At 27.3% G+C, this 15508-nt stretch overlaps 1 protein-coding gene across 1 annotated transcript in view; it reads right to left on the bottom strand.

The window, feature by feature from the left end:
* The window catches only part of LOC126551213 (uncharacterized), a 58161-nt gene that overhangs the window by 20011 nt on the left and 22642 nt on the right, over positions 1 to 15508 (bottom strand). The window contains exon 2 of the mRNA XM_050204049.1: positions 9555 to 9693. Within this exon, the coding sequence (XP_050060006.1) occupies positions 9555 to 9693 (139 nt within the window). The remainder of the gene's footprint in view (positions 1 to 9554; positions 9694 to 15508) is intronic.

Here is a 15508-nt window from a genome sequence, read left to right as displayed (position 1 = left end):
AATGATAATAAAATATAATTAAAAATAGTTGTAACAATTGATACACGTGTCATGAAACAAATTGTGTTTTGGTTATATTTTATAATTCAGAATTAAAATTTTAAAACAAATAAATAAATTATTGAATAATTGTATATTAGTGTAGAACCCTAAAAATGATAATGCAGATAATATGCTCCTCACATATCATGAGCTACGTTTTTTCATTCAACAGTCTACAGTGATTTATTAAACTTATAAATTAAATCTTCATTGACATAAAATATTGTATCATAATTTTATGTCGAGTTAGTATTTATAATGTATATATTATTGCTTCGATAGGCGAAAGTAAACACATTAAAAGTATTTATAAAAAAAAACATTATATCACTGTAAAACAAACACATTTATAGGTATTGTTTCATTAGAAATTTGAATTAAATCTTAAAATTGTGTTTAGTTAATAAATTATAACTATTTGAAATTTTGATAAGCAGATTAGTGAATATATATTTTTAGTTTTAGGGACAGTTTTTTTTACCGGCCTTCCAGTACAGATTGGTAATTTTATGCGTATTTGGACTCATTTGTTTATAATATACGTCATGTAAACTTATTTTTCACTACGATAAAAAATACGAGAATAAAATGAAACCATATAATATATTATTCAGTATCTGTGTATGTGTATAATACAGAAGAATAACAGCGAGAGTAATTTTCCCGGGGATAATGGATTTGGAAAATCGTGACGACAATAGCTAGCTCTGCTGTCGAAACCGTAGAAACGGATATAACACTCCACTACCCTCCCGTTATTCGCCACTACCATGTACACCAAATCAGCTACCCGCTGTTACGTCCGGCTGTGTAATGTTGAAATTCCTTTTACTCGCACACACAGTGAGTATCAAGCCTTAACATATTATTTTTATAACAACACGCATTATATAATATTGAAAAACGGTAATGTGCATGATTGTTGAAAAAAAAATAATTAAAATAATCAATAGAAATCGATATTATAAATAAGTCAGTCAGTGTGATTACTAGGATGTCAATAACAATAATTAAATAGCTAAAACTAAAAGCATAGTATATTAAAAGTATATATGTGCATATAACACAATCTAGGAGAGTAATTAATTTAGAACCAATACAATATATTCACTTTATATTCGGTTTATTTGTCATTTATAGTATGTAATAATTTTGTTGTATTATCTTCTAAACTGTTCTACCAAAATATTTATCTATATCTATTTATAACGATAAAAATGTTCATAAAAGTTTTCCACTCTAGACCATTACAAAATCATAACTATAGATTGTAGTTTGTGAAAAAATAAATATGTAAAAAACACTTAGTTATACCTACATACTAAGTAAAAATATTTTAAATAAAATATATTTTTTTCGAATTACAACAATTAATTTACTATGCTGTCACTGTGATCCATTTGAACTTTTTAAAATGAAATTTGGCAAAAATATTCCCATGTTGTAAACCAAAAATGAAATCCCTAGTGTACATAATTTTATTATCGTCCACCAAACATGGCGTGTGAGTATAATATTATATTTTTATAAAGTGTTGCGTGAAATTTATCCTTCGTAATAGGATCTCTCTCGAAAAACACTCACACAAGACTTACTTCATTCAATAATAATATAATATTTCAGTATACCTAAACGCCCGTAGTATATTATATTCTACGTATAAGTTTTAAACCAGACCAACAATTTCTGTTCCTTAGCGAACTCTTGTTCTGATTAAGTCCTTAGGACATAGGGGTAGAATTTAAAGATTTTCCAAAACTTTTTACTCGGAAATTTTAATTATAGCTTTATACAATAGTATATTATACTGATACATTATGTATATATAATACATATACATAATATATATGTTGAAAATGATTTTTATTTTAAATTGTCAGTTTTATTATTATAATCTTTAATCCGTGTATAATACTATGGTATTCAATTATTATTATAATTTATAAATATCGTGTTTTAACTGTAAGCTTTAAATTTAGTTCATTTCCGTGATTGTGTCGTATGAAACAATATACAGAATAAAACTTGAATTAAGATTTGATTAATATTGTGCGTAATGATAATTATAATTTTATGAGCTGATAAGAATTTATCATAATATTATACATGGTTAATTAATTTAAACTAAATCACAAAGTTAGATTGGTTAATAAGCAAAATGTGCATACAATTTGAATTTTATTTTGTTTTTAATTAATTGAATTGTTTACTATTGTAAATGAACGATAATAACAATGTACAATATACATACTATATTACTAATATGGAAATATAACTATAATATTATATACATCAAGGAAAATTCATAGGCATAATATTCGAATTTCAATGCTTGATGGCTATATGCTTATGAATATTATTTCCAAATAGTCAACCGATACGATGAACAAGGAAATTGAAAATTCCATACCATGGAGGCCGTGGCATGTGCGTATAAAATTATTATTTTATTACTCTGCGCCAGACAGTTATTATAGCATAGTTCTACTTTACGCGATCGGGTAACATATTATTATTGGCAGCATCACGATTATTTTTTGTATTTACATTATCTCGAAAATTATTGATAAATTAGATAAACACTTCGTATAATTCATACAAGAGTGCACTATAATAATCCGTGTACTATGTCAAATGGTTAATGATTTTTAGTATCCCACCTTAAAAATAATAATAATAATCAGGGTTAGGATTTTATAGCATTTGCATATTTCTTATGAGATGTTTAAAAAATAGCAGAGTAAGCTAAAAATGTGTTTCGTGATACAAAGAACTCAAATTAAAAATTTTATTTTGCTTTTTATTGCATATTTTCTGATTTTTAGTTTTTAGTGCTTTTTTTGGACTTTTTGAGACTTTTATTGCATTTTTACATGTTTTTGAATCAAAATCGGTCATATTTTATGAAATTATATTTTTGTAAACATGTTTTAAAATTTTTGTCAATCGAATTATTGCGATAATTTTGTATTAGGTATTTGGATCTAATCTTTGTTATCTGCTGATTTTGTTGGGTTTTTTTTGTCAATTACTATATAGGTACTGCGATTATTAATAGTTATATTATTAATAGCGAATATGGGTCAGCATCGATGAAACAACCGATGTCGAAGGACGGTATATAGCAAATGTGATTGTCGGTAGTCTTGAAGCCAATCGTCAAGGAGTTGTATTTTTACTTCATACTGAAGAACTAGGAAAAACAAATTTTTCTACTATCAGTCAGCTATTCAACAAGGCAATGGGTATATTGTGGCCGAACGGAGTACAGCATGAACATGTTCTTTTATTTGTATCAGACGCCGCACCATATATGGTAAAGGCAGGGACAGCTCTCAAAGTTTTCTATTCTAAAATGCTACATGTGACGTGTGCAGCCCATGGTTTGCACAGAGTAGCAGAACAAGTTAGATATCATTTCAGTACAGTGGATAAGTTAATAGCAAATGTTAAACAAGTATTTAGAAAAGCTCCAAATCGGTTACAATTATTTAAAAATGAATGTCATGGAGTAAACTTGCCGCCAGAACCAGTTATTACGCGTTGGGGAACCTGGATTAATGCAGCTGCCTATTATTGCGAGAATATACAAGCTGTTCGTCATATTATTGGATTACTCGACCAAGAAGATGCGATTAGTATTCAAAAAGCAAAAAAATGTTTAGACAAACCTAATCTTGAAAATAATTTGGCATACATAAAATCAAATTTTTCTATTTTATCTGTAGCCATTGATAAATTGCAAGCAAAAAGTCTGTCCTTAGCCACATCATTAAATATTATTGAAAATATCGAAGAAACATTGAAAACACTAAATGGTGAACATGGTAAACCTATATATCTCAAATTAAAAAACGTTTTAGAAAAAAATAGTGGTTTGTCTAAATTAAAACATATTTCAAATATCTTGGAAGGTGAAGAAACTACAAATATTGGTGAATCACTTGGTGAACTTACATGTAACGATTTTGTATATTTCAAATACGCACCAATTGTGTCAGTGGACGTCGAACGCTCATTTTCGAGGTACAAAACTTTGTTAGCAGATGATCGCCGTAAGTTCAAATTTGAAAATCTGGCTAAGCATTTAATAATTCAATGTAACACTGAAGGTAAACATTTTAAATCGCTTATTTTTTATTTTAAATTTTTAAAGATAATCAATTGCTTATTTTTTTTTTTTACAGCCCTTCAGGATTCTAATCAGAGTGACTAAATTATTGAATATGAATAATTTGTAAGTGATTAAAACATTATTAATTAATAAATTTCCTTTTTTTTTGCATATTTTGTTGTTTTTATTGCATATTTTTAACGCATATTTAGCGATATATAAGGTAATATTATAGCGCATATTTATGCAATTTTAAGTGCTATAAAATCCCAACCCTGATAATAATAATACCACTTAAAATTATAATATTTTGCTCTCTTATTGTTCTGTCTGTAGTCTTAAATATTATTATTATTCACGTGGATAAAATGATTTTAAAATTTATTGTAGCATTCAAAAATATTGACGTTTAAAATAGCTTTAAATTTACTTCCTGTTATATACCTATATAAGTGGATATTTATAAACTTTTTAGAATTATTTCTTATTTTTTGAATTTTTAGCAGATATGGTATGGTGTTTTATCAAAAAATTAAACTTTGGTAACTTATAAAATAAGTTGGTTTATTTATGAAAAACACATAATTGTTTTATTATATTCCATATAAAATGAAAAATCGTATTTTATAATAACATTATACCTATACTACTTATCAAAATAATTAAAAATCATCAGCAATATCACATGGTTATCACATGATGCATACCACGGTGTGCAGCTAAAATTTTATATTATATTCACATCTCATTTACAACGAATAATAATATGACGATGACTGTATAATATCCGATACTCATTTTGTGGGGTTATAAACTTATATACAATTGCTCGCCAACAGCTCAAGAATTTGCGATTACAATACTGTTATAGCATATTATAGCCCGCAGTGGTACAATACAAGTATATATATTCTACACATAATATTACATCGACTATAAAATATATAATCAAATACTGAAAAGACGCATCGAATTCCAATGCCCCAGGCAGCTATTCTACTGTGTACAATATTATTATATGTACTGGACAACTATAATTGCACGTAGTTGTTATTATATAATATCGTCTCTCGGGGGCACCGTTTCATGATTTTCTTACACTGATGCAAACGTTTTAAATAAATCGAATTTTATTTTTCTCCCAATATTCTACTGTATGATCGGCATAATAAATAGTTTCCATCTAACAAATAAGTCATAATGTAATCATTAACGATTTTTTTTTAATGATAAGAATATCACTATATTAGTAATAATTATGTTTTCATTATTAATATTCAAACAAAATATGGTAAAAAAATAAATGCAAAAACGATTTTTGAAGATTAAACAAGGCTTTTCGATTATGTAAGCCAAGTCTATAATTATGAATACTACGGCGTTACTATATAACATGCAATAAACAGTTAAACCTAAAAAGGCAATTAAAAAATATTTCTCAAATATTTTCTCTTTTTTTTTTATGTGTAAAAGTATAAAGGTATTAAGCAATAACAATTCACAGTATTCTATTGTGTTATAACAAAATATTTTGTTTGGATTTTTCAGGAACAGAGTTTTATCTGGGTATTATTAGGTTTAAATCCAATATTCTAATTTTCATTAAGTTAACTCAAACTAATCAGAAAGTTATGTTTTGCATACATTTATTGAAGGAATAATTAATACAGCATAATGTTATTATATATACGAAAGGTTATAAACATATTTTGAGCGTCGAAGGACCAAGAATTATAATTTAGTTGTTGTTGCAGTGGATCCTAGCCTGCAGTGATTCAACTAATACATACTATGATATTGTATTATTATAATAATACTAGTACATGAAATACAACTCAGCCCAGATGTGACAAAGAGATATTGGATTCCAATTCCAAGATGGATATTATAATATAATGATAATAGTATTTTGTTTTACATTGGGATAATTTTCTAGAAAAGTACCAATTATTAACGTTTTTACAAATATTTTCATAACATTAGTTTTTAATACTAATTAAAAAACAGTATCATATATTTTTTAAGCATTTATCGCTATCATTTTTTAAATGTTTTTTTTTTTTTTTTTTTATAAAAATTAAATTTATTATAATTAAATATATATTATCTTATTTAACTAAACAAAATAAAATTACTATTTGATTTTGCTACAATGGAAATAATCCATACTACCTACTTAAAATATTTCAAAATTACTACATAAGTTACTACAGTTTTTTATACAAAAAAAATTATTACTGTCTCTTATTACTCTATCACTGATTATTTGAAATCAAATAATTTAGTTTATGAATAATATTATATTATTAGTTTTGTACACTCCTAAAATTCTAAAAAATGTACAAATTGTTAGTTTGTCCCGTGATTTTAAGTTTTATAATATTGCATATTATAATAATAATAATAATAAGTACACATACACAAATGTATACAGCTTTTCTCAGCAGTGAGGTCTTAAACAGTGATGGTTATTATTTAATGTATGTAGACTAACTTATTATGATTTTGGAGTACTATTTTACCACTCATTCACCCTTGGTAAAATAATAAGAATCAGTAAACATTATTTGAGCGTATTGGGTAGGCGGTTAGCGTGTATGAGCGAGTGAGAGTGTGGTAGGGGTGGAAAGAAAGAAAATAGAAGAAAAAACTCTTTACGAGCCTAATCCAACACCCCCGCAGAGTCATCGCCGCCGGACACCCTTATATTAATATACATATATGTATAATATGCTAGTGAGATGTTCTGTGTATAGTTTTCAAAAGTATTTCGTTTTATAGTCTCTTTCGAGTTTTCCTATTGAAACATGTACGTGGAAAACATGACGTATACATGATGATGTTTTACTATACTATACTATATATTTGTAGTATAGGGGTAAAAAAACGGAAATATATTCAAATACGAAAACCAATATTTCCAGTACTCATATAATATATTGTAGATATAGCGTATTTACAAGAGGAATATTATAAGAAGCTATGGGTGAAGGGATAACGTCCAAAATGACTAGAAACTGACGTACATTTTCACGTGCAAACTAATATATTATAACATAAGTTTTTGAAAAAATGGCCAAACTACAGTTGGACGTGGTAAAATCTTTTTTTATCTTTACGTGATAGATTATTTTATAAAATAATAATTCATCTGTTCGTATTTTGTTTTTCATTTCGCGTTTCGTTTTTCATGCATTGAAATCGGTCTAGACTCCAGTACTTAGATTTTAAATTAAATTTTATCAATATGACCTAATATGGCTTTAGTGTTGAGGTTAGTAAATACAAAAATCATCTGAACAATTCAATTTTAACTTAGAATAACTTTACTGTTATAGTCTACGAAATTAAAATAATACTAAATATTTAATCAATTTTTTTTTTCATACAAACTAATATTTATAATAAGGTTTATTTTTAATGTTGTTTTTAAAAATATTATGAGAGTTAAAACTTTGTAAATATAAAATAATTGAAAAATATATAAATGTTATTATTATAACGCAGAAAACAATGGTTAATAAAGTAGTATGAGAAACGCCCAAAATAATGTCATTTATTTCAATTTTTATAATTCTTATTGAACGCGTTACAACCCTAAAATCATTTTTAATCATTTATTATTTAAAATTATTTGTTTTTCATTTTGCAATACACACTATAATATTATAGTACATTACGTGTATAAGATAGAAACAGTAAACATTCATGTAAGACCCAATGTTCACCTAAGTGAAGTGTATTGGCAAATAAAATCTTGATATGTCTATTTGAACGTTATTAAATTGTACACAATATATATATTCTACAATAACTTTAAATCCATAAATTAAATTCTTGTGCTTCTATTTATTATTGATTTAAATTATTACTCCGTTATTGAATATAAGGTACTTTGTACTTAACAAAGAATATATCAATAGAAAAATCCACAGACTTAATATTATGAATTCTATAGCATAGGTAGGTATTGTAAAAATTAAAAAATTCAAAGATTAAATTTGACGAATTTTCAAATTATTCAATTTTAGATTTTCAAACGTATTGCACGCAGTAAGCAATATTATAGTGTTCAGCTGATGTTTGATTAATTAATACTGTTGTTTTACGAGTTAAATGACTTGACGTTTAAACATTACATCGAATTTGTTTTGGTAGTTTACATTAGTAATGTTTAATGATGTTCCAACTTGGTAAGTTATTATTATTATCGTTTTGAGTAATACTCCCTCCGACCCTCCGAAACTTTCGAATTACTAACAAAACCGATTACCCGTGTACAAACATAATGTGAACACGAACTAATTATTTAATTAATTAATTTCATCACCTTTAATATATATATATATGAATTATATATTTTATTTTCTCATATAATAATATATTATGTAATAGAATTTACTATATACTACCTATATATAAAATGATTTATTTTAAAATATAATGTATACATTTTGTATGGTATTGATGGACATTACAATTTATATACAATATAACTTTTATTGGATGGAGTGAAGTGTAGCGCTTTTATTCTCCAGTTCGATGTAATTTATTATTCCTATCCTTTCCTAAACTACTAGATTAATGGTAAATTTTACTGTTTGTAAAAAAATAGTTGGAAATTAGAAATAATGTTACTAGATTTATTATTAAATAATCCTAGAAAATTAAATAAGTTTTTTTTTTATAATTTCGGTTATTAATTAGTTAGAGTATAATTTATTAATGTTAATAATAAGGTATGTATGTTAGTTTCTATATGGGGTGTATATTTTAATTTAAATATTCATAATTGTAAAAAAAAAAATTTACTATATTATATATAAATACATTTTTATGTTAAGATTCTATTTTTTATCTAAATTTAGAAACCAAACTACACTTTATTTCTCTTTTAAAGTACTGTGGATAATCAGTTATTAATTATTCTTTAATAATTATACTGTATTGTGATGTACTATGATAATAAATAATATACAAGTACATTTCATTAAATATATGACAATTTGATAAGTTGCTATTGTTACCCATCGTTCCACCCAATTTTTGTACACGGACACACCTTGTTATAATAATATGTATGGTAAACTATAAAGCAATAGTTTTATTTTTATAATGATAATATTCCACATGAATTTTTTAGTTAAAGTACGTTTTCCAATTTAAAACCATAAATCGAACAATAAAAACCACTTGAGTAAAAATGTAGTACTTCCATGGGTAGTTAGAATTTTATTCTTATAAATATGTAGTGAATAATAATACTTCTTTATCGCATATTATGAATTTGAATATAATACAAACATACAATTATTGGATTCCTAATAGAATATTGAACTATTTTTATAGAGAATTAATAAAAATGGTTCTGTGATTTATGGATTATATTAAAAATTACCTGCATGATAAAGTCTAACGACCTCGACGACCGTTTGAAATTTATACAACGAATGGCGAATGTCTTCATCGGGAATATCTTCAGGGATCTCATAAACCAAAACTGAAAATGTTTTTTGTGGTCTGCACGGTATAGGAATCTATAAAATAACAGTATAAAAATTGTATTTGTATGTAGTAATTAACAGTGATGATATTATTATATCGTATGTAACACATAAAAGTATTAATTGAAAATTAAAAATTAAAAATAAATAATTAATAAAAAAAAGTTAGTGCAAAAAAACAAACACAATAAAATATAATTATGATGCTACCATTAAAATATTACTTATTGAATGAATGTTTAGTGTTTTTCATCATACTGTGCTAATGGATTAAAAATATTTAATATCGATTAAGTACCGTGGGTATTATTTTTTTTTACCTCTGTTATAGAACGGGGAAGTTATTTTATTTATTTCTGATGTTATTTTTTTTTTTGTTTTTTTTTTACAGTATTTTCATACTAAAAATTATAATATTGGGTAGTTAAACACAATTTGTATGCATTTAGGCAATTGCATTTTTATCTAACCTCGGCTCAAAATCATAATGTATAAAATCTTATATGCTATTTTTTTACTAAACCTTTATACAATTTGTAAGAATAATCATCTAATTTGATTGATTTTAATAATACACACTCCCTTTTTACAAATTGTAAAACTTTTAAGTCTTGTCTTTATAAATAGTTACATTTTTATTAATTACATTTAATTTTTTTTTTTATTATTGCTTAACATCATAATTTATTTAAGATTTATAAAAAAATATTATACTTCTATTATTATTATTATTTATATTTGTAAAATAGAAAAAATCAATATTATCTTCAGCTATATCTACCTAGGAATCATGACCATTCCAGTAGTTAGCATTTAGTTATGAAATTGTTTTTATGCAGTTTTGTTGATTGTAAAGAACTTGTATGGAATACTGACAATTGTAAAAAAAGTGTTATCAAAGTTTACGAAAAAATTTTAAAAAAATGATGAATAATAATTCTTCTTCTTCTGGATCTAAATATAAGTGTGTAAGTTATGCCCGCTGTGCTGCAAGTTGCTTTCTAATGGAAATCCAATTCCATGGTTAATCATAGTAATAAGTGTCGTAATACTTTATAATAAACTAATTACGTTTAAAATGTTTAAATATATGTATATATAATATATATATATGTAAATATTATTACGAAAAGAAAATGGAAAAAAGAAGCAGATATGTTGCCGTTGTGACCACACCGTAACCGAGGTAGTTGAAGGGGTGAGCTGCTCCAGTGTATTGAGAACAGACGATGGTGGTTTTAAAACGAGAAAAAGCCTCTCTGTGTGTTGTTGTCGCATGGTGGTTGTTTAGGTGTGTTTGGGTGTAAAATAAAAAAAAAAAAAAACCAAGAAAATAAACACAAAACGTTTACAGGCAAAGAGTGACAAAACGGAGGAGCGGTTGTGGCTCGAGAGTCGAGGAGGATATCACATGCCGCCATCCAGCTATTAATCATTTTGCCCGAATAATCCTGCGACATATTTATTTCTATATATATATCCATGACCGCCGTGTCGTGCCAGCGGCGGCGGCTGCGTATTTAGCTATAGCAATTTGTCATTTTCAAACGTTCCGTTTTTGCGTCACGTGCCCCCACTCCCCGCCCTCACAAAAAATCCCTCACCCATACCTCTGCACACTTATTTCTGCAGAGCACCAACCAGCTTTATTTAATAATTTATCGGATCCCTATGACGTTAATGAAACCACACCAACTGTAGACCACACGTATATAGAACGTTGTAATAATATATCAATTTACGAGCAATTAATAATATCATGTGACTATTAAAGTAACATAATATTTGTATTAAAAGTATATCATCATATCGATTATGAGTGCTAAAAAGTATTCCGTGTTCTAACATCAGGTTTATCTTCACAAATAAAATACTTAAAATGTTATACTAATAAGTAATGGGTAATAATATCAAACGCATAAATGCACATATGAAAATGGGCCTCTAAACGATACCTAGCAGAAATATTTCAAAGGAAACTGTTATAGCATACAAATTATACAGCAGGTATGGTATATAGGTAACGATTATGAGTAAACTTACAGGATATACCTGTATATTTACTTATAATATCAGATACTACTCAAATTTATTTGAAAAATAAATAATAATATAAGTGGTATCAAAATGCGTTGTCCTAATTTTATTATAATAACTGAAAATTTTTTTATCTACATTAAACGATAAACCAGAAAACCAAATTTTCGAGATTTTAATCTAGTTTTTTTTTTTAATGGTAAATTGCAAAAGTTTTTAATTGTTTTAATACATTTATTTTTCCATTAAAAATATGAAAATGTGTATTCGTAATGTGGTTAAAAACAATACACAGATAGTTATAAGTTATAACGATGCATATTTTATTTTTATTTAAAAAAATATGTACATCATGCATACACCACATTATGTAAAATATGATTTTCTATTTTAATTTTCTATTTGAATGTGAGTTTTACGTCTACAAGCTCTGTTCAAAAGTACCCATATAAAAATATGACGTTTTATAAAAGAATTATAATGATTTACAAGACTTGTATATTACTCAAGACACGCGTTCACTATTATAACTCATAAGTATTTTATTATATAATTTCAAAAAATGTAAAATAAATAATATCATGTCTTGTTACTTAACTCTGTATATGAACAGTAATACAAATATAATGTCTATTATATTACGTGGTTACGTGGCGTAAAATGACTACAATGGAAAATGAAAAAAAAAGTATTGCAAACATATTTTCTATATATATATAAAGTATAAAGTGAAATATTTACTTTAAAGAAAATCAATAACCATACGCTCAAAGTTTATTGAAAATGTAAGAAAAGAGAAAGTTACAAAAGCCTATGTATAATATAAAGAGCGGCCCTAATCCCAAGAAATCAGAAAACACAAATAAAAATAAATTATAATACATAATATATTGACTGTCCCATTGATATATTCTTAAAAGTTTTAAAAATATTTTATGCAAAGAAAGTCGTATCCGCGTGTGTGTTTCAGTCTTATTAATGCAAAACATAGCAAATTTCACTTCTAGAAGTATCTATTTCACACTGTTATTATTAACGTTATATTAAATAAAACTATTATTCAATTTAAAGAAAGAATATTATTTATCGCTTTATGTTTATGATAATTTAATTTCGAAGCTAGTTTATATAGGCGTTTTAAAATTAATATTAGTTTTTAAATTGTATAATGCTATTAATATATATATATAATATATTATATTATATTATATTAATATAATATATATATACAAATTCTACGTGAGGATCTAGAAAATATTCTGATTTTTAAATTTAATAAAAGCTAAATTAAATATTAAATTAAAAATAATTGTGTAAAATGGATTCCTCTGTACGTAAAATTGTCTAAAGTTATGAATAAGTATTACATCGTTTTTTATGCTTTATGACCATGTTAATATTAATATAGTTGGGTTATAAAAACAGTAAAAAAAGTCTATGGTATCGAGTATTAATTTATTTGAATTTATCAGAGATGCACGACGTATTCCGTTGTGGTTTCGAAATATCTAACAAAAATAAAAATACACAAAAAAAATCTAAAAAAATGAAAATGAAATTTACCCATCTACAATAAAAAGCAAAAATTTCATTCGACAAGAATAAAAAAAAAAAAATCAACGATCAACTAAAAGATAATCTTTTAGAGTGATTTTGGCAAGAGGTAGAATGGAAAAAAAATCAAAAAAAATCGCACGCGATGAGTGGTGTCTAATGGGTATAATAATCGTATACCAGTATAATACCTATAAGTGTGCGTGTTGCGTCGTTTAGCGAAGAAAGGAAAATAGGAAAACCAAACGCACACTAGATAATATAGAGAGATAAGAACGTAGGACCGAAAAAGAGGCAATTTTCTGAACATCCATTCCGTCCATGTCGTGTCATAGGGGTGTCAGTGGCGTGGGTTAATGTTAATTAGCTAGACTGGAAACGGCGGAAATCGCGGTCGTACGACACGATAACCATGACCACGGTCGACGGTAATAGTGGCAGTGGCAGTGGCGACAGTGGCGACAGTGGCAACGGCGGAGGTGGCGTCGTCGGGCCCACGACGATGGCGGAAAGCGTGGCGAAATATCAATACGATATGACCCAGAATGGCGCGTACTCGTCAGCAGACAGCAGCGGTGGCGGCGGTGGCACTGCACACCGGCGCAGGAAGGGGATGACCATGGTTGAGGGGGTGGGCAGCGGCAAAGGTGTGTGGGCGGTAGCAATTTCTCAACCGATAAAATCAATGTTTTTCCGACGGCCCTAGCTCGGTGTATCGTTTTGCATATACTAATATAATGATATTATAAAGGTATATTAAATAAATAAATAAATATATATATATATATATATAATATATTATATTATATTATATTATATTAATATAATATATATACAAATTCTACGTGAGGATCTAGAAAATATTCTGATTTTTAAATTTAATAAAAGCTAAATTAAATATTAAATTAAAAATAATTGTGTAAAATGGATTCCTCTGTACGTAAAATTGTCTAAAGTTATGAATAAGTATTACATCGTTTTTTATGCTTTATGACCATGTTAATATTAATATAGTTGGGTTATAAAAACAGTAAAAAAAGTCTATGGTATCGAGTATTAATTTATTTGAATTTATCAGAGATGCACGACGTATTCCGTTGTGGTTTCGAAATATCTAACAAAAATAAAAATACACAAACAAAAATCTAAAAAAATGAAAATGAAATTTACCCATCTACAATAAAAAGCAAAAATTTCATTCGACAAGAATAAAAAAAAAAAAATCAACGATCAACTAAAAGATAATCTTTTAGAGTGATTTTGGCAAGAGGTAGAATGGAAAAAAAATCAAAAAAAATCGCACGCGATGAGTGGTGTCTAATGGGTATAATAATCGTATACCAGTATAATACCTATAAGTGTGCGTGTTGCGTCGTTTAGCGAAGAAAGGAAAATAGGAAAACCAAACGCACACTAGATAATATAGAGAGATAAGAACGTAGGACCGAAAAAGAGGCAATTTTCTGAACATCCATTCCGTCCATGTCGTGTCATAGGGGTGTCAGTGGCGTGGGTTAATGTTAATTAGCTAAACTGGAAACGGCGGAAATCGCGGTCGTACGACACGATAACCATGCCCACGGTCGACGGTAATAGTGGCAGTGGCAGTGGCGACAGTGGCGACAGTGGCAACGGCGGAGGTGGCGTCGTCGGGCCCACGACGATGGCGGAAAGCGTGGCGAAATATCAATACGATATGACCCAGAATGGCGCGTACTCGTCAGCAGACAGCAGCGGTGGCGGCGGTGGCACTGCACACCGGCGCAGGAAGGGGATGACCATGGTTGAGGGGGTGGGCAGCGGCAAAGGTGTGTGGGCGGTAGCAATTTCTCAACCGATAAAATCAATGTTTTTCCGACGGCCCTAGCTCGGTGTATCGTTTTGCATATACTAATATAATGATATTATAAAGGTATATTAAATAAATAAATAAATATATATATATATAATTATTATATCAAGTATTATCAATATACTGATAAAAATTTGTAGTATAATTTGCATTTTAGTTCGCCGATATTCCATTACTGATATATTCAGTCAATATGGATGACGAATATATTATATATTAGTACCTAAATAATACGTATATTTGATACACGATTGTGTATTTATTCAACGCATAAATTAAATTATATTAGTTACACTCGGTTGGTAATGGTTAGGTTGTAGTTGATGAATAATATACTATTATATGTATGAATACATATAATATTTGCATATTGTATTAATATATATAGAGATGTACTATGTACAT

This window comes from Aphis gossypii, chromosome 3 (assembly GCF_020184175.1).
Source record: "Aphis gossypii isolate Hap1 chromosome 3, ASM2018417v2, whole genome shotgun sequence".
NCBI lineage: Eukaryota > Metazoa > Arthropoda > Insecta > Hemiptera > Aphididae > Aphis > Aphis gossypii.
The sequence above is the reverse complement of the archived record's forward strand: the minus strand, read 5'-3'. Positions and strand labels throughout refer to the sequence as shown.